The sequence below is a fragment of the Cyrtonyx montezumae genome, unplaced genomic scaffold (assembly GCF_038088225.1).
Source record: "Cyrtonyx montezumae isolate F1298 unplaced genomic scaffold, pur_monq_1.0 scaffold_3, whole genome shotgun sequence".
NCBI lineage: Eukaryota > Metazoa > Chordata > Aves > Galliformes > Odontophoridae > Cyrtonyx > Cyrtonyx montezumae.
The window spans coordinates 87,691,165-87,718,243 of record NW_027072034.1 but is presented as its reverse complement, the minus strand read 5'-3'; the positions used below and the strand labels follow the sequence as shown (position 1 = coordinate 87,718,243).

The 27,079-nt window shown below is 41.8% G+C and overlaps 1 protein-coding gene and 1 long non-coding RNA gene across 2 annotated transcripts; both read left to right on the top strand.

The window, feature by feature from the left end:
* Positions 1 to 220: 220 nt before the first annotated feature.
* On the top strand, positions 221 to 2,660 carry LOC136051541 (uncharacterized). Its single transcript, XR_010622476.1, has 3 exons — positions 221 to 287; positions 890 to 982; positions 2,564 to 2,660. It is a non-coding gene; the product is annotated as an uncharacterized LOC136051541 (long non-coding RNA).
* A 9,025-nt stretch (positions 2,661 to 11,685) lies between these two features.
* Positions 11,686 to 15,262, top strand: LOC136052297 (solute carrier family 2, facilitated glucose transporter member 3). Its single transcript, XM_065742296.1, has 8 exons — positions 11,686 to 11,810; positions 12,031 to 12,271; positions 12,450 to 12,612; positions 12,787 to 12,974; positions 13,333 to 13,437; positions 13,941 to 14,042; positions 14,301 to 14,504; positions 14,973 to 15,262. Exons 1-8 carry the CDS (start codon positions 11,764 to 11,766, stop codon positions 15,192 to 15,194), a joined length of 1,272 nt encoding a protein of 423 aa, XP_065598368.1. The 5' UTR covers positions 11,686 to 11,763; the 3' UTR covers positions 15,195 to 15,262.
* The last annotated feature ends 11,817 nt before the right edge of the window (positions 15,263 to 27,079 follow it).

Here is a 27,079-nt window from a genome sequence, read left to right as displayed (position 1 = left end):
CCACTAAAAGAAGAGGGCAAGTCTCAAATCCTGCCTTCTCTGAGTTGAACTCTGCCAGCTCAACAGCAGCTAATTTTTAACAGCAGCAGTGAGGTGAGCAAGGCTGCAGAGCAGAGTGGTCATCCAGGGGCTTTATTTCCTTTATTTATTTGTGAATCTTGTTACTGTAATCGCACGTGGTCCTACTGAACCAGTTTTCACAATCTCTGTTCTCTCCATGCAGGCTTTGTTCCTGCATGGAACAAAGTGATTGAGGACATGTACTAGGGAGCAGAATATATGGCATGGTGAGAAATATCTCCAGCAGTGGTATTTGTGAAGCTGCAGCTCTGCTTGGGCCTAGGTATATGGGTGTGTTTGTGTCTGAGCTGCTGTGTTAATATATGCATTTGTCTAATACATGTAATAGTGGGGGAGTATGTATGCATAGTGGGTGGGTTTGCTTCTGCATACTGCATGTGTATGTACTGACTGTGCATAGCTTTCTGTTACTAATGTTGGGGTGTGAAAAATATGCCTAAATGGGGACAAGAGATAAAGTGGCTTACACTGCTGAAGTGTCTCCACCCCATGCCATGGTGTGCAGGCCAAGACTGGCTCCAGGTGCCAGCAGACAGCGTGCCCTGGCACATATTACACTTCTGGACTGGCTAAGCTAGGCATAAAATACCGTGAAAAAGCAAATACTTTCTGGAAGTATCTGTATTATTGCAGTGTTGCATCTCTTTAAGTAGGAAGAGTATATCAAACTTCCTGTCATCTCTCTTTTGGGCTTGCTCAGTGCCTTGCATGTACTTGAGAGGTTTTCTTTCTATGTCTTCCAGAGAAAAAATGTTTCTCACTAAGAAATAACATTTTTGCCCCCTTCTGAATATATTTATTTCTCAAGAATATGAAATAAAGATTACTTTGGAGAAGACTAATCAAGAACACCCCACTCATTATGCTGCTGACCTCCAACCCAACCGCTCTACTGAACCTGGTATGTTTCCCTATTGCTATGATGCTGGTCAAGACTTTGCTAGGAAAATATCTCTTTAATTTTACTACTCTCAACATTTTTTCCCTCAATTTATGATGTTTTGCAATTGAACTTAAGTAGCCAGTGTGTTTTCTTCCATTGCCTTTCAAATTCAGTTTCCTGCTCAGGGTAGAGAAAACTCTAGTAAGATCCAATGTCTGTTAAAAACCTTGCCACAGGTATTTCAGCCAAAGCCTTTTTCTTTTGCCCTGCAGCCTCCTGGCAACTTACCCCTGAGCTGCCAGCACAGTTCTGCCAGTGCCTTCTACCTCTACAGCCCCTGCAGCATCCCAGTCCTGAGGAGCTTTTGAGCAGTTTCAGACAGCTTGCCTGTTGCCTGTAGACACCAGGGAAAAGGAGGTCAAAATGGAGAGGGATCATAAAAAGGACTGTTAGTTATAAAAATATTTGTACAGCATTCTCCATGACTATCATGTATATACTTCATTATTGCTATTCTTAGATATAGAACAATGTTAAAGACTGATAAATAGACAGTACAAGTTAAAAAAACCATAATCATCAACAACAAAATACAGAATATATGGTTTCTGTCTTTGATGGAAAGCCTGTTTGCCTTTGCAGTCTTAATCAGAAAAAAATTAGGTTTGTGGCTTATAGCAAAAGAAGCAGATGAAGCCTAAAGTGCTATGGCAGGTGGAAAAATGGAACCTCACCACACATGTGAGATATGACAACCCAAATCACATTTCTCTCGTAGTGAAGAGCTGGATGCAGGAAACAGCTCTCAAGTTGCTCATGGTTTAGTCTACTGGATGTTGATTTCTACAGTTGGTTTTGTTGTTAGTTTGTTTTTTGGTAAAAGTTACTTCCCCTTTGCAAGAGATGGTTAAAGTGATTAGGAGCTTTTGACTGTAATTATTTGATTAACAGACTAGGTTAATAAGGTAATTTTCAAGAAGCCTCAGCTACATTTCACCAAGGAAAAAGGCAGAGGTTAAAGACTAGTTTGGATTAGTGACATGATCTCTCCAGTGCTATGCCAGCACTCTCCTCATCATTGATTCCACAATTTCTTCCTGTACCTCTGTCTGCCTGTGCTTGTGTTTTTTCTATCAACTTACCTTATCCTTTTTCTCTCATAGTCTGCTGCTGCCTTTTCCTATATTTTCTTTTATTCTTCTGCTTTGTTCCTCCAGTCCGTTTAATTATCTCTTTTTCACCTTATTATGCATTTTTCTTGTTCTGTTTGAGTTTGATTTTACTTTCTGTTTCTCTCTTCTCTCTCTCTCTTTTCACTCTTTAAATATTCTGCTGTCTACATACCAACCTATTCCCCACCATTCACCTTGTTTCTCCCTTTTATCTTTCTTCCTTTCTCCCACTCGTTCTGAGCTCCTCACAACAATGAATGTAACTCACGGTTTGTGGGGGATGCCTCTAGCCCCTGCTCACTCTTGCTCTCTCTCCTTTGTTCTGAATTTGCTTTTGTTAGAAACACAACAGAAAAGCACAAAATCATTTCTTAAAGCAAACGCTGCATAATAATTCTTCTTGTTCATTCACCTCTTATCTCTGAAGAATTTGTTCTTCAGACAAAACAGAAAGAAACGTGAGAAAGGATTCACCACAATCCTTTGGAATTTGAATGCAGATCAAAGAAGAGTGATAAGTAACTTGAGGGGAAAGAACTTCATGAAACATTTCCAGTTGTCTGAATACTGGGCAGATATGACAAAGCAGCAGGTGAAGGTGGAATTTATTTTGCCAGGAGCTTGCTTGGACAGCAAGTGTGATGATGCTAAGTTGACCAGTTCCTGCTGATCAGATTCTTTTCCCAGTAAGTTGTGGAGGAATGTATATAAAAATATTTTTTGGACCCAGCTTCCTATTTATTCCTTCCTATTTATATTCCTTCTCTTCATTGTACCTTTTGAGCCAAGATCTTGTATACATTAAATGTGTTTGCCAGAGAGAACCATGCTTGTTGGAGCTCCGGTGCTATGCTCAAAATGCTATGCTTTGGCTAAAGCAAGGTGCTTCTGGCAGGACCACTTTCCAGCTGCAGCTCTTGGGATAAAATATGAACAGGCTTGCCTGTTTAAGTTCTTTCTTAACGTTGAATAAGCATTTTCTGATAAAAACAGCTGGAAAATGTAGGTTATTTGGAAATGAAACATTATTTGGCATGCACTATTTTAGTTAAAGAAGTTATTTTAGTTATAAGAGTTCTAATGCTAAAATAAATAAATAAATACAAATATTATATATAATACATTATATATTTTACATATAAATTTATATATATAAATAATATATACATATAATCTATTTATATAAATAATATACAAAATATAATTTATTTATATATAAACATATAAATAAATAAATGACGCTTCTCAAGTATACAATGAGTCCCAATTCACATTGTTCCTTGTCTAGATACTGGTGTATCCTACTGTGGGTTTTTTTACTATCCTTGTAAATCTGGCTGGCTGACAACTAACCTGCAGTGGGCCTCCACCCTCATGCAATTAATACACTTACTCTCTTCAACTACCTGAAAGCAGGCTGTGGTGAGGTGTGGGTTCAGCCTCTTCTCTAGTGTAACTAGCGATAGGACTAAAGGGAATGGCCTGAAGTTGTGCCAGGGGAAGCTCAGGTTGGATATGAGGAAAAATTTATTCTCTGAAAGTGTGCTCAGCTGCTGCCCAGGGAGGTGGTGGCTTCACCATCCCTGGGGGTGTTTGAGAAACATTTAGATGTTGTACTAAAGCACATGGTTTAGTGGGGAATTGTTGGTTGGTGGACAGTTGGAACAGATGATCTTGGAGGTCTTTTCCAACCTTGATGATTTTATTATTCTATGATTATATTCACACACATAAAACAACAACACACACATTAAAAAACAAACAAACAAGTAACAACAACCAAGAAACAAAAACCGAATCTAATCATATTAAGTGGACAGTATTTGTTGGTGCTTATCAGGTATCTCTGCTAAGGAAGCGTTAAGGTCCTTTCCCCATAGCCACTCAACAGATGATCTTCACAAAAATGATCTTCATAGAAACAATGCAGGAGGTAGGTGCATGTTTTAGGACAGAAAAAAAAGTGGTATTTAAGAGGAACAGACTGTGATGTAAACTACAAAATAAATAATTCTGTACCAGTAGAATAACAAGGAAAATCAACTGAAATGAGAGGGTGGAGTATTTTCCCTGCACTTCTTAGGGAAATCTGTTTCTCATTGATGGGTTTTCAGTCTCTCTCTCTCATTTTTTTTTTTTTTACTGCTGTTAAACATGTTAAACATGTATTTAAACTAATTTAATCATACTTCATGATTAGATTAATGTAATCTTTAAATGTCAATTTCCCAGCACATGCAACTGAGTCATATGGGTCAAGAAGAAAGTAGGAGTGATGCAATTTGAGTAGATTTTTTTTTCTGTCTAGAGATTTCCTCTGAAATTTGGAAATGCTTAGACCCTCTTCAAATATAGTAACTTCACAGATTAACCAGTAATTGAATATATTCAGAACTAATGCCAGAGATTGAGACATTTTGTAATCAGATTAAAGATGGATGGGAGTTTGTTATGTTAATTAAGTGGAAAATAAGCTAGGAATGAGAAAAATAAATGTGAGCCAAGATTAGTCAGTGTTAGAGAGCTAGGAGCTTGGTAGAAGCAAGGCTGCCATAGTTCCTTGATCCCAGATACAACCAGGTCTGTATTCCTAGTACATGTATACAAAGAGATATATTTACCATATAAATACCTATGTATATGTGACTACTGCACAGACACAGAGCATTTAAATGAACACAAACAGCATCTCAGACTGACATCCCCCCCCTTCACCCCAAAACTGAGTAGCATGGATGTCCATAGTGAGAAATATAAGGGCTTCTCTGAAAGTAATGTCTCCTACTTTAGTATATTGGCCCATGACATCAGAAGTGGATGTTGATGCTATGGCAGCAGGTTGAATCCTCCTGCAAGTATTCCATTGCATTTTGTTGCCATGTGACAGATGGTAGCAGAAGGGCAGTCTGACAACATGGTGTCTGATACGGAAGAGTATGTGAAGCAAAGGTGAGGAACTGAATTCCTCCATGAGGAAAAAATTGCACCTGTTGACATTCATCAACGCTTCCTGAGTATTTATGGAAACTAAACAGTGGATGTGAGCACAGTCAATGGTACATTTCAACAGTGGATCACCTCCACTGGCGAAGATTTTTACAAGCATGGCGTGCAGGCTCTTGTTCACAACAGGTGAAAATGCACAGCTAATGGTGGTGACTGTGTTGAGCAACAGGGCTTTGTAGCTGAGAATTTGCTCTATCTAAAAGTGTTATTGTGCCCCTTGTACCTGTTGGAAAGAAATAGGAGACATTATTTTTGCTGGCACCTGATCGAGACCTGAAGCCTGCAGCCATACTCCAGTTGCTAGCACAGATGGCCTCTCTGGCCTTCCAAGAAGCACCTCCTTCCTTACACTCACTGCCATAAAGCTGCCTGCACACCTACACTCATTTTACCACGGGCACGTGGGCCCCTCTGATCCTGAGTCCTATTGCAGTGGCTGGCACTCAGGCTCCCATCCGTGCAAACAAAACAGAGAGCTCTTCACCTAGGAAAAGAGTTAGAAATGAAATTTAATGGCAAGTAAGGACAGACTGTCCTCATCAGGCACAGAGGAAAGTAGAAGTGTACTTGGCAGCCAGACGTTTGGACAAGACAAGACCTTATTTTCCCTTATTTCTCCACTTTCACACAATTGTTCCTCCTCAAATGCCCTCGATTCTTCCCTCCTTCCACTTATGATTCCTCCCCTAAACACCCAATTGTAAGCCCTGTGGAACGTATGTCCCGTGCCGCAGTGCACATCGCCACGCCCCCATCCCGACCTGAAAGGTGCTCCAACATCGCTCAGGGTGTTGGGTCTCACACCGAGACAATGGGGCAGCCCCAGGAGGGGTCCAGTCAGGTGATACTTCCTCTAAGCCCCCAGTTTCTTTCTCATCTGCCACTGTGCCCCTCTGGGCATGTGGAGATGAGACTTTGATGTGCTAACGACTCCGGTGATGGGCCGAGGGGGATCTGGGCAGGGCGTTATTGTGTACCTCCTTCCCGTCATTGTTTCTCGCAGAGGAGCTTTTATCATGCAACCTAATCAAGAGGAATTTGCAGACTTCCTTTTACACAACAGCTTTTTTTCTCTTTCTTTTTTTTTTTTCTTTCTTTCTTTCGTTTTTTCTTTCTTTCTTTCGTTTTTTTTTTCTTTCTTTCTTTCTCTTTTCATTTTCTGATGTCAAAATTATTTAAACAACACAAAAAGGCCCATGAAATGAGTGAGGGAAATCGTTACCCATTCGAACTATAACTTTCCAGTTATGTACCCATCTGTGATCTGTGGCAAAGAAACAGTAAAAACGGAATTAAAATGGTATCCACACAGTTCGTAACACAAACGATGACCAGACCCCAGATAATTTTCGTTGTCATTGCAAGGAAATGACATTATGACAACTTCCTCTGACTGCAACCTCACCCCTGCCCCGTGTCTGAGCTGTTGGCATTCTCAAAATGTTCGGAATATTATGCGTTCAGTGAAGACTTGTGTTGTTTGACAATGGTTTCGTCTGGAATAGGAGGTACCCTTCATTACCCTCCTGATAGAAACAGGGAGATTTCTTTTTTTGTTTTTGTTGTTGTTTTTAACTTGAAGGATGGGCTGCAGATTAATTTATAATACAGGAGCTAGTTTGGCTGGAAAGAATACTAGTATGAGACTAAGTGCAGCTGCAAAAACGCACCTCAGGCTTTATCCCCAGCGCTTATAGCTATGTTAAAAAACAAACAAACAAACAAAAAACAAACAAGCAAACCAAGTAAGGAAACAAAAACCACACCCAAGCATCCAGAACTCTCGTCCACAAAAGTCAGGAATTAACACCCAGTGTAGCAGCAGGCTTCAGGCTTCCGCCCGTGCGTGCTCGTTACTGCACCCAAGCATTTTTAAGTACAGCTTCAAAACAGCGCTGTCTCTTCACGCAACCCAGTGGCATATTACAGTCAGCTGATATCTGCGCAGCGACAAACCTGCAATGAACGCCACTGCCCCGTACCCTCAATTCTACTCGGAGCCGAACAATAACCCCCACCGGCCGCGTAACCCCAACCCTTTCGCCTCGGGGGGAAGCGAAGGGCCGCATTGCACCCCGCCGCGACCACTCCTCCCCCAGCCCCGCCTCTGGCCCCGCCCAGAGCAGAGCCTATAAACACACGGACAGCGCGAAGCTGTATGGTGCTTTGTTACGTAGACGCGGCTCTATTGCGTTCGCGTGGGTGAGGCTCGTTTTAGGTTCCGTTAGGCTGGGAGCGGTCGTTTCGGCAGTAAGTGCTGAAGATGGCTGAGAAGAAGGTGAGCGTTGCGGGCGGGCTGCTTGTCGGAGCCGATGCGGAGCTGGTTTGCCGGGCCGCTCGTTTCCTCGGAGTGCCGGGGGCTCTCGGTGGGATGTGATCGCGGTTGGCGGGGTGGGTCGTGGTTCATCGCCGCGGTCATCGGTTTGTGAGCGAGGAGAGATGCGGTGGCCCGGCCGGCAGGCCGCGGTTCCCGGCAGCGCCTCCGCGAAAGCCCCCCCTGTCCCCTCCCAGAGAGGCAGGGAGCTTCTCTGGGAAGGCTCGGTGCAGGCCGTGGGGTTGTTCTGTTTTAATGTGTGTCTCTGGATGTCCGCGTGACGCCATCCATATTCAATTCGTTTCGATCACGGCATGTCTTTTGTTGGCTGTGTAGTGCTCATCTGCCCCGGAGTTAATGGCAGCGGATTCGTGATCCTAAAACGAAGGCAGGCGCTTCGTTCGTGGTGTTGCGGTTTATGTTAAAACTACGTCTCTATTTCCAGAAGAAAATAGAGCTAAGCCCTTTCCCGTTCCTTTTTGAGGCACCCGTGGGACTGCGGTGTGTCTAGGTACATGCAGACAGATAACTTGCTGTCCTGGATACCAAGGGATTATTACTCCGCAGGAAGGGCGGTGTCAGGGAGCCTCATGCCCTTACCCTCCCCCCCTCCCCTTGCTAGTGCGAGACGAGGGCAGTGTGAGAAGCTGAGCTAAAAGACTCGGAGACCTGACAAAAGTCTCTTGGAGTGTGGCAGGGGCATTTCAAGGTGGATTCAACAAATTGTGCTACTCTGAGGTTACTATCGGTAAAGGAGAAGGGCGGTGTTACTAGCTAGATGCATCACAAGCGCTGCTGCTGAATCCTGATGCTACTAGTGGTCAGAGGGAGGGCTGTTAGTTTGAGTGTCTTATCAATGTATAGACCTCAACCTTGGGCCTTTATGTAGGGTGGGTGCTGCTGTGCATTTCTGAGTTTCTCCATTTTGGGAAATGTGCTAGCTGTAACTGTGCATAAGTTGTGGTCTCTCACTGGAGAGGCTAGGTCAGACCATGTGATATCTTGGTATGAGTCTGGATGGGAGTTGAATAACTGGCAACAGTCAGGAGAATGGAGTATGAAAGGTGGTGAGAAATAACTAACTGTTATAAATTGCTTCTGTGTGGACAGTGTAGGCAAGAGGTGCCCACAAAATAAGTGTCCTGTAATTCCTGTTGCATCCAGAGGAAAAGGATCAACTGTGACTACTACAAGCAGGGCCTTGAGAGAAAGGATGCTCTTGTGTCCGTTATTGTATTGGAAATGTGGACAGCTGAACTTTGTCCTTAGCCTTGGTACACCTGCTAGGAGGGATAAGGCCTGGAATCTTGAAAGGTCTTAGATATGTTAATTGGCATCTAGGTGCTCTGGAAGGTTGGTTCTGTGCCAGAATTTCTTGCACCAGAAGTGAAGGGAAAAGTCACAAGATGGCAGAAAGAAGGCCTAACTTGTTTGGAGTATGTTCAGCTGTGAATCATAGCATGAGAATCATCTGCTCCATGCAGGAATGTCGGGATATTTCCCTTTCTTCCAGCATTAACATTAGCGGGAAGAGACCTTAACATGTGATATTTAAATGATGTAGCTGAGGGGAACCATGTGTTAATTTACTTTCTGTTTATTGAGGCCTAACTGGTTAGCTTTGTGGGGACATACAGGCCAGAAGCTCTTGCATTCATGAAAGTCTGGTACAGGTAGCATGAATACTGACAGCTTTCTGGAACCAGCTGGGAAGTGAAATACTGGAGGAGCTGTGACAGTATGCCCCATGGAGTGCTTCATCCCTGCCAGCAGAATAACTGGAAAGGCTTGTTATACTTTTTGAAAGCTTCCAGCTGCTTCTACACAGAAACGTGATATTTCCAAATAGTGCCCCTCAGCGCTGGCTGTGTAAATTCCAATTCCTGAGTCACTTGCTCCCTCCTGCCTCCTTAACAACTGGCTTAACCTTTGCAGACTCAAAAAAAAGTGGAAAATATCAGATGCTTTTCACTAACAATTCAGACTCTCAGTCTTTGGGAGTTTCACAGGATGGAGCTATGATGGCTTTGAGTGCTCAGTAATTATTAAATGAAAAATATGTATAGAGAGAAATGGACATGTACTCAAATTCAGTAGCTGTGTGCTATCAACTTGGTGGCAAGAAAAATAAATGAGAAATGCTGGTAGCACAAGCCTCTTCTCGGAGGGAGGCTGCAGTGCCAGGTGCTCTGGGGCTGGGTTGGAAAATTCTTGCCTGGGAAAAGCCAATCTGCTGTTGAAGAGTGCAAGTTTTAACTGTGAGAAGTGACTGCTGATATAGCTCTCATGTGCTAAGCTCTTTGTGGGACTTCCTCAGTTTGCATGAGGAAGAGTTAGAACCTTGTTTCATGACATCTCAGAGGTCAGCAAAGCTTTTCTATAAAGCAGGTCATCCTCAAATAACAGCTGCTAATGGAGCTGGTGTGTTCAATACTAATGAACTGAAAATAGTCAAATGTCATGAAATATAATTGTTGGATCTTACAGGCTCTCCTAATCACAGAAAACTCTTACTGTTCAGTTGCACTGGTTCCAGACTCTGTTCTTGGTATCAACCCTTAACTGGATAAAAGCACGTTCCTTTATCTTTTGACTCTTAATTACAATTGGCCCAGCTATGTATTCTATTTCTATTCAAGAGAAACTCAAGTTGTGTAGAAAGCATGAACTACCAAGTTAACCAAACAATTGCATTTTTTTTTAATTCAGAAAATCACCGTGTCCCTTATCTATGCTGTTACTGTCGCTGCCATCGGATCTCTCCAGTTTGGGTACAACACTGGTGTCATCAATGCTCCTGAGAAGGTGAGAGGAAGAGTGAGCTGGGGGGGGGGGGAGCATGGGAAGGAGAGGAGCTGACAAGCAGACAATAGTTTGAATTCGAGTAAAGAAGTGATTAAAAGGACAGGAAAGTTACTAGGGAGGAGGGAGATCAGAAAGAACGATTGTTTTAATTTGAAGTGCAGTTTCCCTGAAAGAAAAGAGTCCATCTGCCATTTCCTGTAGGGACACCTACTTCAGGGATTGTGATTTTGTATCTTAGTAGTCTTGATCTTCCCCCTTCTCCTTTAGGGCACAGCTGGGGAGAAAACACTATTCAGTTAATGTGTTTTAATTTTACTATGTGGTACACTGCCCCACACTCTTACAAATTGATTAAGAACAGGCTTCTGGCCTGTTGGCACCAGATCAGGAGATGAGGCAGGATATTCTGAGTCAGAATGAACCATCTGGGGCAAAGAAGGCATGTAGAGGGCAGTGTACCAGAGATAAGCTGAGAGGGTTGGTAGGAATTACGGTTGCTTTAGTTTCTCTCAGGTCCTTATATTTCTGACTTGTTCATTAGTTTATAATTGTGTTGTGTCAATTTGGTGTTTGTAAAAGATCAAATCATGCTTATACCAGCGGGGAAAAAAAAAAAGAAGAAAATGAGAAATGTGGTTTTCTTGTAACTAAGATGGTTCTTCTCTCAGGAACTGAGTCACCAATACCACATCCACCCCACCTCCAGGAATAGATGTTGCATCACATGCTTGGGGGGTAGGGTCCTTCCTAGCTAATGTCCTGCTGCCATCTGCTGGGGGTTAGCATTCTGAGGCCACATCGTCTTCAGTTTTTACAGTGCTCCCTTCGTTATCAAAGAGGATGCCTCAAATCAAAACACAGCCCAGTGTGTTTTGTCTTAACTCACCTTGTCCCAAGGAACAATCAAGGATTGTTTTTGCATAATGCGTCAGCTTTCAGGCTTAACTTTGTGGAACTTCATGTGTCTCTAATTATTTTCATTGCAGAGAGCCTTTTACTGTTGCTAGATTTCTGGCGTTGCCAGAAATGTTCCCCTCCATTCTCTGGTTGTTATTATTTTCTTTAACTTATGCCTGAGAAACCAGCATTGATTCTGATTGTCTGAAAACATTTGGAAGATAAACCCACTTTCCTTAATTATCACAGCTCTATGTGAAGCAATCCATTTCTCATCATTCTACTACCAGTCTCTGAACTTCTCAGTAAATTTTTATTCCTCTTTCATCACCCTGATCTTTCCCTTGTATAACTTGCTGCTTTCTACTATTTGTTAATGTTTATTTTTCCTGCACAACTCCTTGAAAATAGAAAGACCATCCCAAATATTTTCCCAAATTCCTCTCCGGTGGAATTGTAAACCTTCCTTACCTATCTGGTTTCTCTTGCAGATCATTAATGCCTTCTTCAACAGAACTTTATCTCAACGGAGTGGGGAGACTGTCTCTCCGGAGCTTCTTACCTCACTGTGGTCCCTTTCTGTGGCCATCTTCTCAGTAGGAGGGATGATTGGCTCATTCTCAGTCAGCCTTTTTGTCAATCGATTTGGCAGGTAAGTTAGGAGGAGTACAAGTTATTAGTGAATTGATATTCTTCAGTGGAGTTTTGGGAGGAAGAGGGCAGAGATGAGAAAATTGTTGAAGGCCAAGGCAGAAACTGAACAGGAAATACTGTTCTTTCCCTGCCCCCAAGATGAGCATCTTGGGTAGCTTTGTCTGTTTTCTCACTCTCTTGCCAGTTAAAGCTCAGTTGTTGTATTTCTGTCTTGGCAGGAGAAACTCCATGCTGCTGGTGAACATTTTGGCTTTTGTTGGGGGTGCTTTCATGGCCTTATCCAAGGCTGCAAAGGCAGTGGAGATGCTGATAATTGGACGCTTCATTATTGGCCTTTTCTGTGGTCTCTGCACTGGCTTTGTACCCATGTACATCAGTGAGGTCTCACCCACCAGCCTTCGTGGAGCCTTTGGAACTCTCAACCAGCTGGGCATTGTTATAGGCATCCTGGTGGCCCAGGTAGGCTGGACAAGCTTGTTGGAGGGAAGAGCATGTGAGGGAATGCTCTGTGGGCTCGGTCTTGTGAAGTAGGCTGTCTGTCATCAGGAGCAATATCTTGTCCTGTCATACTCTCTGGCACAGGGGTAAGGAATTGGTATATTGAAATAATTTTATTTCTCTCAAATTCTTGGTTTAGATTTTTGGCCTTGGTGAGATAATGGGGACAGAAACACTTTGGCCATTGCTTTTGGGGTTCACGATTCTCCCAGCAGTTCTGCAGTGTGTGGCTCTTCTTTTCTGCCCTGAGAGCCCCCGCTTCCTGTTGATCAACAAGATGGAGGAAGATAAAGCACAGACAGGTAAGAGCTTGTCTCTGAGGGGGCATATCTAGAAGCTTTGCCTTTGCAGCAGAGCAGGTCCAAACACTGACTTGGCGTATGGTTGTGTCTTCCCTCAAATAGCTGGGCAGGACCTGGGGGAACTTAGTGGTTATGGGAATGTTCCACCTTGTGCTTTTGGATTCTTTCCTACAGTTCTCCAGAAGCTCCGTGGTACACAGGATGTATCTCAAGACATCTTGGAGATGAAAGAAGAGAGTGCTAAAATGTCACAGGAAAAGAAAGCAACTGTCCTAGAGCTCTTCCGCTCTCCAAACTATCGTCAAGCCATTATCATTTCCATCATGCTACAGCTCTCTCAACAGCTCTCAGGCATCAATGCTGTGAGTTACTTTTGTTATACCTATTGGGCTTGTTGTATTTGTGCTTCAAGGTAGTCGTTAGCTAATGTTGAGAAAACTAGTCCTTCAAAGATGTCTTTTGTCTTACCTGGAAAACATTTCTTTGTGATAGTGTAGAGGCTGCAAAGGTGGAGATCATTTTGGCCTTTACTTGTCCTGCACATACCCTGGCAAGACATTACAGTCACACGTCAAGTGAATGAAACTTGACTGGGATTATGCTGTTGGCTGCTTTTATACTGCTGAGTGCTTGATAGGATTGTGCCATTAAGTATCGAATGAGGAACATGCTTTCAAACTCTAAAACTGATGGTGTTCAACTTCTTGCTTCTCTTCCTAGGTATTCTATTATTCTACAGGGATTTTTGAAAGAGCTGGTATCACACAGCCTGTGTATGCTACCATTGGAGCTGGTGTGGTAAACACAATCTTCACTGTTGTGTCAGTAAGTAGAATGGGCCTTCTTTTGTGAGAAGTAGCTTGTTTGCATGGGATCTTCTGAGAGATTTGACTGAAGACAAGTGGCTTTACTGTGGTAAAACAGTGGATTAACTATTGGCCTACAAGAGTAAAGAAAAGAATTCATTAGAAGTATTGTAGGAGAAGAGAACATCATATATAATTATATATATATATATAACGTGTGTGTGTGTAACATATAATGTTCTCTTCTACAATACTTTATATAATAGTATATTTATATATATATATATAAAATAATAAATACTTTTTTATGAGGAAGAAATGAAGTTAGGGATGAAAATAAGAGTGATGGGGGGAGTAGAAGATGAGGGAATGCTGAAAGAAGAGGAATACTTTACCAAAGAGTAACCTGAGGACTTGGCATTGAGGACTATAGGAAGATACAAAAGAGGCGTGGTGCATGCTGAATGAGGGAGCCTCTGCTGCTTTTGCTTCTTAAGTCACTGAATTTTTTTTTGTTTTCAGCTGTTCCTGGTAGAGTATGCAGGGCGCAGAACTCTCCATTTAGTTGGTTTGGGTGGCATGGCTGTGTGTGCTGCTATTATGACTATTGCTTTGGCCCTGAAGGTGAGTAATTGGTCAGCTTGGATAAAACAACCCCAGTAGGGGATCTGTAAGACTAGTTGTAGAGGGCAGAATTTTAGGGCAAGGCTTTTACAGCTGGGTCTAGGTCTTATCATGGGCTGTGGTTAGAAGTGTAGCTTCCTTATGTCAGGAACTCTGCCCATAGCATTCATAGTACAACTAAGAAAATCGTTAGGGAGCATTGTTCTGTTCCATGATTGTTTCTCAGATTGCAGTTAACTATATCTTGTTCCCTTGCAGGACGTTTTGGGGTGGATCAGATACATCAGCATTATTGCCACTTTCGGTTTTGTCGCCCTTTTTGAGATTGGCCCTGGGCCTATCCCTTGGTTCATTGTGGCAGAACTTTTCAGTCAAGGTCCACGGCCTGCAGCCATGGCAGTGGCTGGTTGTTCTAACTGGACCTCTAACTTCTTAGTGGGAATGCTCTTCCCCTATGCAGAGGTAAGGACTCTGTTTGCAAAACGCTTCAAGAGTGCTGCACCGTTGTCATGGATGTTCAGATTGGCTGTAGGTTCTGTTCTTAGCAGCCTGATGTCTTTGAATTCGGGTGTTGCTTTGGGCAGAGAGTCAGTCCTGGACAGTCCTCCAAGGGTCTGCAGTTCTGTGTTCCGATTGTTATTGAAGGTTGAGTATTGTAGCTAGCTTTACATTGTGCTTTGTTACTGCTTGTAGTCTAGAGCCATTTTAATACATTTAAACTTTCCCTCTAAAGGCCTCAATTTTGGTCAACCAGAAACAGTACTAAATCATTTCAGAAGTCTACAGGAATGTGTTATTTTGAAAAAGATCTTTGTGTTGAGGGTAACTCAGTGAGGGTATTGTTGGAGAAGGAAATGGCTTTGCTTTTGAATTTATTTTTTGAAATATTTTTATATTTAAAAATGCCTCCTATTTTTATTCTCACCACAGAAATTATGTGGCCCATATGTCTTCCTTATCTTCCTTGTCTTCCTGGTAATCTTCTTCATCTTCACCTACTTCAAAGTGCCGGAGACCAAAGGAAGAACTTTCGAAGACATCTCCAGGAGCTTTGAAGGACGGGCAGAAACAGGCTCCCCGTCCTCACCTTCTGTAGAGAAGAACCCCATGGTAGAGATGAACAGCGTGGAACCTGAGAAAGAAGCTGCCTAATATTCAGGACCCACGCTTTCTTTGACTCTTGCATATTCATAGAGTCATTAAAGGAATGAACAAAGAAATGATGAGAACTGGGACGATTTCTTTCTGCAACTGCTGCTATATCCTCTGTACCCACATACTCTCCCTTCTCCCCCCCCCCCCCCCCCAATTCTGCCAGGCTTACCAGCATTAAGCAAATCTGATATGGGTGATCTCATTTTTAATTTCTGGAAGGTACTTGGCACTCTAGCAAAAATTCTCATAGTTCTTGCCACAGACATCAGATGAACATGAAACAGCTGGTAATATTACATTTCTCACCTGTAATTGCTATTTGGAATTAACTTATTATGTATGCAGTGACTGTAATGTAATTTAAATACTATTTTTGTAGTGAGTTAAAAGTAGCCCACTAAATCAGTCCCCTGCCCTTTGAGTCCTCTCTGTGTGGGAGTGTGTGTGTCTATGTGCAGTGTTACACTGGAATTTAACAAGCCTACCAAAAAGTCATCTCCTTGCTTTTTCCATTCCAGTGTACACTTTTTCAGCCTCAGGAAAAAGGGGACCAAGTTGCATGCCTATTTCTTTTCTTGCTTTTATTTTTTTGTATAGACAAACAAAACATAGTTTTACTTAAGTGTTTATTTATTTGTATGTCACTTTGTAAATATTTATTTTTTTAATGGTGTACAAAAATGTACAGATAATGAAGTTGAAGATGTTTAAGACAAATAACTATTCTAACAGAAGTTGCTGTAGACTTGAGGTGCAATAAAAACGTAGAGAAGGAGTACTGTACTGAACAGGAAGTTGGGCATTTTGGATGGTTGAAGACAGACAACTGTGCACATCACCTTTTAAAGTTAATTCTGCCCTCTGAAGAGTAACTCAAACAACTGAATACTGATGAGACAGCATTTTATCCACTGAAGTACCTATGCAATTTGGAGATTTTGGGTAGTGACTTTAAATATTCTGAATTCTTGGGAAGTGATATTTCAGCAAAGGGGCATTGATTCTTTCAATTTTCGGTTACAGTTAAGCATTGTTCAAGATGATTGAGGGTAGTGACTGCAAACTGGAAAGTGACTTTTTTTTTGCCTTCTCTTGACTTTTTGGCCTCTGCTGTGTTCTAGCAGGCCAGGAAGTTTGAATCTTGAGGGTAGTTACTTAAAGTGCATAAGGCCAAAAGTTATTTTTCCAAAGCTGTTTAACAATTATTTATAAATATTGGAGGCAAAATTGACTATTTGTGTCTAGGAAGGTCATTCTGTGGCACATGTACATACATAGAGATGCAGAATTAGAGACTAGAGCTACTGGAATGAGCTAATATAGCAGTTTGAAAAATTCTACTAGTTGGTTGTAGGCCATATGTTTTTGTCCTCTGTATACTCTCTGGAAGAGTCAGTGCCGAGCAATGTTATTGTTCTGTGAAGTACTACCTCTGTTATACCTAATCTTGCTGACACAGGGATGTACGTAAGTAAGGCTTTCCCCTCTTTCTCATTGCTAGGTAATCAAAAGTATGTATATACCCACAGTTAAGGGGAAAAAGTAGTATATGTGATATATTTGGGGTCTGTTCCTTCCTCTGACTACAGTGCTCTATATAAGCTAGGAAAAGCAGTGGAGGGGTAGTAGACTCATTATCTTAGGCCTGGATTTTTTTTTCATTGAACTTGAGTCTACCTGCAAACACACACCAGAGTTCATTACTAGATGTCTTATAAAAACAAGCAGGTGTTTGCAGATAAGGTGGGTAAAATGAAAAAAAAGGGCTCAAAGGGGGAGAAATAACAGCAAAATTGGCTATGAAACCATGTCATCAGGCATGTCCCTTTAATGTATATTCTAGAGTTGTCTTAAATATTTTCTATAAATAGTGATATTTTTTTTCAACCTTCCCTAATGAGAGAGCAAAATTTGTTGCTGTGATGTCATTTGAAGTACTCCCATCTTTGCACAATTTAGTCCTATTGCATCCAAATTTCCCTCCCTTTCCATCAGGGTTCTCTATCAAATATTTATTCTCAGAGGTGTTATAAGACTACTCTCACTTCCGGCTTTCATATCTTTGCCCAGTTACACAGATCATGCCCTTAACAGAGATATCTGTATGGACATCTGCTATTCTAGGATATTTCCTGAACAGCTATGTATTCTATACTTTGCATTACAAAGTGTGTTGGCTTGGATCAAAATGTGTAAGTCTTTCTCATACAGTATTTTTTTGTTATCATGTAATGGCATTGTGGATATTTTTGATGGGTTTTATATAAGCTTATTGTGATTTGTTTCATGTTTTTAAAATAAAAGATTACAGGTCTAATTAATACTGGCCATGGGCTTTATAACAAAAGAGTTCATAGGTGTTCAACCTTCTGGCTTGCCTGGGACATACCGAATGAAGAATTGTCTCAAGTGTCTCAAGCTGTGTAGATAATATAGTTACTGCATGTAAGTAACTTATTAAAAATATTTTTATTAGAACATAGAGTAGCAAAAACAAATAGGATATTTGACCTCTGAGTTTTCAAGGCAAACATCAGATTTTTGAAATTTTACTTCACCCATACTTCACTCTTGTACATTTATGAACAACTGTTTTCATATGTTCAAAAAGTGATAACATGAATAAGGTATAATGGTGAAGCAAGGGATATTTTTTTCTGTTCAGATAGGTCTTGAAATCTGCTTAAAAGAAAGGATCAAATTTTTGCATTGAATATCTGATTGCAAGAATATACATTCCATTTGAAAATTCATACTGTATTTGTCAACTGAAAATGGAGTTGCAGATAGACAAAAAAATACCTTGGAAACTTCTCTAATTCCTTTATTAATGGAAAGGGGCTGTTTATTTGTTGTTCAGAGGACTGTTTTGTCAATACATCAATAGGCATAAAATTATTTGCCATCATTTGAGTTGGTTCTGCACTGTGCTTTTCCCATGCCCTAGTTTCAGTCCAGACAGTGCCAATTGCACACTGGTGTTTGGTTGCTGCTGAGCACTAGGTACATGCCCAGGACTGGACTGGCTGCTTGGCTAAGGAAGAATTGCTGCATTGATGGTATGAGGCAAGGGTTAGACTATATGGGGTCACAGACTGCTAGCTGGACGTACTTGGAATAGTTTTGTACAATCCTAGGCTGCATTTTGGTATGTCACAAGCTGCTTTTTTCTGGCTAGCTCAGCAGCCTGGATTTGCTGTGTTATTCTAATGGGAAGAGTTATTTCCCTAGGCCTTCCATGCTTAATAGCTTAATGAATTCCCTTACTACTACTTTCCCTCAGCAGAGATATGCTTCTCTTGTTCTTGTTAGCTCAAGTTCTCTAAGCATGGCCTTCAGCAGTACTTACCCAAAATTTCTCAGTCATGAGTGGGGAGGGAAGTGGTTAGAGGTTAATAATGTCTCCCTCAGGCTTTGCATGTGTTCGTTCATAGCAGGTATGTGGAAGGAGCAGGATCAGGGCTAGAGAATGATAAAGAAGAAACTCCATTGCCTAGAAAGAGACTGCTCTCGTAGCTTGAGGGTTGTGGTGTTTTTGACAGTTGTATGTGCAGTACTTAGTTACCCCAACTATTCCCATGAGGCAGTAAGCTCCTGTTGTAGCACATTTCTTCATTGTATAGCCATCTTCAAGCCTTCAGAGTCTGTATCTCCTTCTCAGGTAGAAACTAAGAGCAATTCATCAGGAAGTATTGAAAATATTATTCAGAGAGAGGATGGAAGAAAATGAGGAAAAGGAGAAAGAATGAAGACAATATGAGATGCTAGAGGTAAACTAGTACAGCTTCAATGTCAGCAGGCACTCGACTAAGGGTGTGCATTGAGTGGTTTGACTACTTAAAGATTTTTTTTTTCCAGTTGAAATGTTAATTAGATCTAAGTCAAATCATGGCCATGATCTAGCCACCGCAACCACACAAAAAGTCATTTATCCCTGAGATGACATCCTATAATATTGTAACATCACAAGAATGTCATTTGTTGACACTTGTTTCCTTTTTGCATGTTATTTCTAATGAACTTAATTGCACACCAGTCAAGAGAAACAGTTTATGTGAGAAGAGATGTGAAAATGCATTTTCTTGGAACTAAATTCCATAGATGTCTGCCTTGTGCATGGATCCTTGAATTTGATTTTATGTGCTAGACATCTCATTAGTGGGTGAGACCATAGACGTACTTTTTCTCTGTGAAGGTCCCAGGTTGAGAGTCCAAGTGGTGCTGTAGCAGTCTTACCTCCAAGCAAAGTTACTAATCTACGCAAATCTACTAATCTACTATGCAAAGTTACTAATCTGTACTACGTACAGCAGATAGGATCCAACAGGTCTGCCCAGAACAGGAATATTTGTTACTTCAGTGAGGGGACTGCTTCTACCCAGCAAAACTGAGCTCAGAAAACATCACACTCAAACTTCTGAATGAGCAAATTCCCACTGACAGTACCAGTACCACTGATGTAGCCTGGCGAGGGCAGATCTCAGCTCACATCACAAATGGTGGCACTAATGTGCAAAGAATTAGAATTCCACTGTAAAAAGCAATGTTTTATATCTCACATGAATTTTATCCATTATCAGTTCCACTTGAAGGAAAGTTTACGAGGCCGTGATGTAGGAGATGCCTCTACAACATTCTCTCCTGATGTACGCATAATTAGGGAAGTCCTGTCAATGGGTAGGTCAAGCACAGAAAATTTAGAGCTCATTTATTTATTTATTTATTTTGATTGTTGTTATTAGTATTTTATTTTTCTGCCTAGGCCAAGGGCACAGCTCTAAGGTCTCAATTTTTAGAGGGACTAGATCCCCTTCTGACATAAGATGTTTACTGGAAAAATGGGTCTGTAGCTCTTGTCTATCATGCTTACTTTTTAACCTGCAACTATTTTTAGTATGTGGGATGCCAGACAAGACACGTGTTTTAATTCTATACTGCTGTAAGGAGACAGTGTTCAGGAGCATTAGACTTGTTTAGACTAGGGAAAAATATTTTTGTTTCCTAAAGTTATGAATTCTCCACTTGTGCATCCTCTGGCATCATGGAGCTGCTGAGTATTTCATAGACAAACAAATCCCTATGAAAAAGCTGCTCAACAGTACTCAGTGGATGTACATTAGAACTGCATAGTAACTATAGAAGTTGGCTGGATCTTCTCTTCCAATTCCAGATGTTCCTAGTGAGAAGGTTAAGAAGAATCTGCTGTTGATTATAGCTTTCTATGGTCTGTCTAGTTTTTTCTCTACTCCCAATTCAAACTTCAGTGCTTACAGATCACTTCAGAGAACAATAAGCATTTCTAGGTGTTATGTTAATCTTATTAAATTTATTCTGCTGTAAGTCAAGAGAGCTGAAGAGTGTGATGAACGCCCAGGGCGTTCTTTGGGGAATGTCACCTTGTTAGGACACCAGTGTGGAATTAGGAAGAGAGAGACATTCTCCCTCACTGGGATATTTTGCATCTTCCTGATTTTGCAGCATGCTGAGTAGTGGTTTGCTGTCATACCTCCCTACCTCTCAAAGGGGTATGCTGTGGAAGGCAGGGAGGTGTGATGCATGTTTATAATGCATCACATATATATGATTATAATGCATCACATATATATGTTTATAATGCATGTTTTAGAATTTATAACATCATCCACTCTCCTCTATTTTACAATGCCAGTCCTTTCATTAAAAAAGGTGGTCAAGTTTGCCCTTAGAAAACCAGTATCAGCCTGTCCTGATATCTAGCCTAAAATATGCAAAGGACAAGATGTAATCAAGAGGGCATACTACTGAGGTAAAGATGGATGGTACAGAGTGCAGGAGTCATCCTCCTAGCTTTTTGTACAATTGGGCATGTTACCATTTTTTCAGTTGTAGGGACCTGCCTTAGTTACTAAGATTTTTTGCAGGTGAAAGACTACAGCCTCATAATCATATTAGGCAATTCTTTCATCAATTTGTGACATAACTGACAACTCTTGAAAGGTATCCTATCCCACGAACTGTGATATGTCTGGCCTCTCTAAGTAATGAGCATGTTTCTGCCCCACTTCTGGATGTCCCTCAACTTTCCAAAAAACTTGTTTGGAGATTTGAGAGCAGGCTTTGTTCTATGGGCATTTGTAAAGAATGCTTTGAGTACTGCAGCCTTCTCTGAGGCTGAGGCATCCACAACTAGTTTGTCTCCCACTCTTCTCAGTATATATGTATTTTCCTAGATTGCCCCACTACAGGAACAGAAAAAGGCAGGAGACTGAATGCGTACAAGTCTATTTGGCTAGATGTCATATACACCAGTCCTGAAGGAGGTGGCTGATGTGGTTACCAGCCACTCTCCATCATATTTTTGAAAAGTCATGGTTGTCAGAAGTCTCCCAGTGAATGAAGAAAAGGGAACATCACAACCATTTTTATGAAAGGGAGAAAGGAAGACCTGAGGAATTACAGGTGGGTGAACGTCATATCTATGCCTGTGGAGATCATGGCAGATATCTTCCTGGAAAATGTTTAGGGGACCTGTGAGATGAGGAGGTGAACTGAGACAGCCAGCACAGTTTCACCAAGGGTAGATCATACCTTATCAGTCTGGTGACCTTCAATGATGGAGTGATGGCATTGGTGGAAAAAGGAAGGGCAATGCTGTCTGCTTGGGCATGCTGTCTGCTTGGACTTTTACAATGCCTCTGATGTGGTCCCCATCACATCCTTTCTCTAAATTTGAGATATGTATTTGAAGGTTGGACTGTTAGGTGGATAAATAATTATTTGAATGGTTGCATCCAGAAGGTAGTAGTCAGTAGTTCTATTTCCAGTTTGAGGTCAGTGAAAAGTGGTCAAGGATCAGTCTAGGACTGATCAGTGCTCTTCAACATCTTTTCAATCACATAGACAATGAGATTGAGTGTACCTTCAGCCAAGCAGTGCAGTTGACACAATAGAAGGAAGGGATGATATTCAGAGTGGTCTGGACAGACTTGAAGAATGAACCCAGCTGAACCTACTGAGGTTCAACAAGACCAAGACCTTGCAAGGTGTTACAGATGGTTTGGGACAATCCCAGGTAACATACACAAACTGGGAATTCAGTTTTGGGCCCCTCACTGCAAGGAAGACATTGAAGCCCTGGAACGTGCTCAGAGGAGGGCAACGGAAATGGTGAGGGGACTGGAGCACAAGTCTTATGAGGAGCGGCTGAGGGAGCTGGGATTGTTTAGTCTGGAGAAGAGGAGGCTCAGAGGAGACCTTATTGCACTCTACCACTTCCTGAAGGGAGGTTGTGATGAGGAGGGGTTTGGTCTCTTCTCCCAGGCAACAAACAGGACCCAAGGAAATGGCCACGAGTTGTACCAGAGCAGGTTTAGGTTAGATATGAAGAAAAACTACTTCTCTCAGCAAGTGGTCAGGCACTGGAATGGCCTGCCCAGGGAGGTAGTGGAGTTGCCATCCCTAGCAGTGTTCAAGAGGCACCTGGATGAGGAGCTACAAGATACAGTTTAGTGCTTGTGGCAGCAATGGTGATAGGAGGATGGTTGGACTGGATGATCTTGTCGGTCGTTTCCAACATTGTGATTCTATGATCATGTGTCCAGAGCATATCTCTTGTTGTCAGTGTCCCTAGCAGAGTAGAAGACAAGAGGAAGTTCTCTGTGATCAGGAGAGGGAGGAAATATGCTGTGAAAATTTGTTCGTTCTCTGAAATATGCTGTGAAAATTTGTTTGTTCAGTTTGTTCTCTGAAGGCAGAAGTAATCAAAAAGACCCATACAGGAGAATCCTTGAAACCAGCATGGCGAAGGGAACTTAACAAAAAAAAAAAAAAAAAAAAAGAAGAGTGGTTTGTACCTGGTGTTAGCTAGCTGTTAGCTGTCCCATTATGGGACATCACTTGGGGGTTTCCTTGGGGCTAAGTGTGGTATGGGAGCAGGTCACTGTGAGGCAGAGGAAAGAAATAAATTCTATCTCCTACAACAAATTGCAGCTCAGTACTTGCTGTCTCTCAGCTGTCTTTGTCTCTTTGTTACTAAGTGCCACCCAAACCAGTGTTTTCATATCCAACCAGAAGTGCTTTGTGGTTACAAACAATGGCTGCTAAGCATTCTGGTATGGCAGGACAGATCTAAGAATTGCAGGAAAATTTGGAGTAATGGAAATAGTGAGAATAATCTTGTTCTGTTAGCCAAAAAAGGGACTTGGGAATTTGTGGGTAAAGCAAAGCTTGAAAGCAGTCAAGTATTCAAATGACAGAAGAGTAGGGAAACACCAGTGGGCTTACAAATACAATGGATAAGCAAGTGCAGGCTGAATTTGACGTTTAAAAACAGACAGCAACACAGCATGACAAAGTAATTGTTTTGAGCATGTATGTAACTCTGACAGGTCTAAGATGAGAGGCAGGGGAAAACAGAGACAGAGAGGAGACTGAAGTAGACAGGGAGAGGGGTTATAGCTGGCTATCTTGGGTGCAGCAAAATGCTGTGACACTGTGCATTTTCTTCTCCAGTCTTCTACCCTGAGAGTCCTCACTGGAAGAAGGAATAGTCAGGTGAAAGCTCAGCAAACAGAACAAAGCAGGTGACCCAGGTCTTATCATGAGGCAGTGGTGGTGGTGGAGACACTGGGCATGCAAGGCACTGTCTGTTCTGGGCGGCTGCTTAGAGCTCGAGCTAGCTGCAAGTAGGAGGGGCTGGCAGTGCCATCTCCTGGTCAGAGCGTGCAGCGAGAACCTCGCCTCTGGGTGGGGGTTGTATAGAGCTACCCAGGTGTTGGCAGTCGCTGCTGGAATGAGAGGAAGAAGGACTAATGTTGTTTAGACCTTTCTACCTCTTTCTCTCAGAGTTTCTGCATACAGACGTGACTTTGCTGCAATTCTTTTTACCTTGGGACTTTCTGATGGACCAGTCGTCATCTGTATCACAGTAGCCTTCATCAGCCATGTAGGTGTATCTGTTGCCACGGAAATTGTACTTGGTTTGATAAATTCAGCATGATCAGGTATAATGGCTGCCACCAATAAGGCAGCTGAGTGTGTTGGGGGAAGATGAGCAGCCTTTGAAAGTTTCCAATAAACACTCCGTAGCCATGTTTTCACAGGGGCAAGGATGCAACGCATTTAAGACTGTGTCTATCAGCCACGAGGACTTAATTACACATGAATCCACAGGATATGAGCAAGCAGCTTCACCAGAAAGCTTACAGATTTACATCTTACAGACTTAGCATGCCCATTTTTCTGCAAAATTAGTTTTCACAGGAAGCCAAAAAGACATGCTTTTCACAGAATTTATTGTAAGTTACTTGCAGAAAGAGTGCAGGGCAAACTGATAATTGCAGAGCCTATTAATTTCCACAGCCAGAAAGAACGTATGGGCATATAAAGTGCAGCAGGCTCAGCTTGGCGTGGTGTGTCAGAAGCAGCCTTTCCATACAAGCAAAGCAGAAGTCTCTTTCTAGCCATTACAGCACGCCAGACAAGGTTCTGTTAAAGAAAACAGGCCAATTCAAATGCCATCTAAGTCCAGCCCTGATAGTAAATATGCTTGCTTTGAAATCTGCAAGGGCTCATCCATCTCTGAAGAACTGTCACTGCAAAAACACTGAAAGAAATGTTTTCCAGCTTCCTTATTTCATACCAGTCAAAACAGGGTGTTGTATCAGCATCACATGGTCTTTACTGTTAGCATTTTTTTAAGTTCTGATGCAAGAGTAATATTCATATTGCTCACAGATGGTGTACATAGAATATAGTATAATAACAATATAATAACAAGAGCTGCTCCCAAAACAGTGCCTCCTATTTTTTTATGCTTACCGTGATGCCAGAGGAGAATGGTGGTGGTATGATAATAGAGGCTGAAACTCTCAACCAATTATATTTTGTTGCTGTGCAACAGATGGCAGCAGAGGGCCAGTCTGACAAAATGATCTGACACGGAAGTGAGTGTGAAGCAAAGGTGTCACTGAATTCCTCCAAGCAGAAAAAATTACACCCATTCATTGACACTTGCTGAATGTTTATGGGGACAAAGCTCTCAGGTGGAAGGTGGTGTGTTTCAGCAGTGGTGACAGCAACATGAAAAACAAGCCACGTTCCAGATATCCATGCACAGCTGTCACACCACAAAATGAGCTTCCTGATCAGCTCATCAGTGCAAATTGACTAATGGCAATTAGTATGTTGAATGAGTATGCTGAGTGTTTGATATTTGAGAATTTTCTCTATCAATTTTTCTATCTGCTGCAGTTTCCAGGGAAAACACTAGGAGGCCTTTCTTTGCTAGCCAAGACAAGCGCAATAAAAAGCATTGTAATACCAGAAGGTTTTAGTGTTTCTGAACACATCATCCAGACCAGTTTTGCAGTGTGAGCAAGTCTGATTCATTTTTTTTCCCAAGTAAAATTGAAGTAAAACAGAAAAAAAGAAAACAGAAGTAGGAAGAGTAAAAGGGAAGTAGAAATAGAGATTATTTTTCCTGGAGTATGAAAACTTCTCCTGAGTAACCACATGTGAGGACAAAGCAGCCAATGCACAGGCACTAATGCTGTCTAGTGTTGCAAACTAGGTTAGATATCATTACCTCCCTAACAGTCTAGAACTAAAGCACAGAGGCAAGTCATTAAAAAGTAACTTTTTTTTTCCTTGACTGGGTTTTATTCTTTTGCTAACTAAACTGAGTGGTGAGAGCAAATTTTCTCCTGCTGAGGGAAGAGTCAAGCCAATTATTTACTATTTAGAAGCAAAAAATTCCTGAGAAAATCTAAAGCTGATGGAAAGCCAGACAGAAAATAAATAAATAAATGAAAAGTAAACTGCCCAGTGAGATGGGAGGAAGGAAAAGCAGGAAGGAAAGCAGGAAGTAAGGATGAAAACTGTACCTCGAAACACCAACAGCTCTTAGAAACCAACACCAGCCACTACAGTCAAAACAAGGGAACAGGCAGGACACAAAAATCATTCACTGTAGGGGAGGATTAGAAAAGATCATGAAGATTGTCTAGACCAACCACCAGCCCATCACAACCATGCCTACTTAAACATCTTCTTCAGTGTCACATCTAGATGTTTCTTGTAAACCTCCAGATCACAGTCCCCATGGAATCCTTACAGGACTGGAGCCAAAAAGCAATAAAGAATGGGCACAGCCAAACTTACCTTGGCATCAGGTGAACAGACACCAAGTGGATTCATTTGCACCTCAATACCAAGAAACCTGTGGAAACATAACATGTCTTTTGGTTTGTCATTCTCTTATATTGTCTGCCATGAGAGGGGAAGTTGGTAAAACAGGCACCAACAAACCAATTTATGGTTTTCCCTTTATGTAAAAGGGCTGCAGAGGGTGCAGGGTGACTGAGAAGCTCTGGTAGTCAAGCTGCTGTTTCCCCTGCTTCCCAGCTCTTAGAACTGGGTGCTTTACAGACTGATTTTGGAGCACAGCCGTGATGACCACATACCTGATGTGTGGTATGTAAGTGTGAACAATTCAGTTGCACACATACCCAGTGTGCTGGTTTCTTTCAAATGGTGAAATTAAAAGGTGAAAGATATTCAAACATCCAACCAGTTCCTGTACTGCAATCTAGGGAGGACTTCTGAGATCAGCATAATTGATTATAAAAAGCTCACATTTATTGGAAAGTATGGTAGAAGCTGAATCATTATCATGACACAGCCCTGCATCTGTGAGCAGCTGCGTGGCAGTGAAAGTAGAGATTTTCTCCCAGCTTCATTGACGACTCACCTCTCACGTTCCACCCTGTGGTAATCTGCTGCAAAGGGGCCACAGAACCACTGCTGAGTTTGTGGCTCAGCTCTGAGGTAGATGACTTGCAGGAAGAGCACAGTGTGATGCTAAACTCTTCCAGCAAGAGACCTGAGTCTTTCTATGTGGAAAC

Coding starts and splice junctions, on each gene's coding strand:
- LOC136052297 (XM_065742296.1), top strand. CDS start 11,764: ATGATTGGCTCATTCTCAGTCAGCCTTTTTGTCAATCGATTTGGCAG. Junction 12,975..13,332: donor AGCTCTCAGGCATCAATGCT/GTGAGTTACTTT, acceptor TTCTCTTCCTAG/GTATTCTATTATTCTACAGG. Junction 14,505..14,972: donor TGCTCTTCCCCTATGCAGAG/GTAAGGACTCTG, acceptor TTCTCACCACAG/AAATTATGTGGCCCATATGT.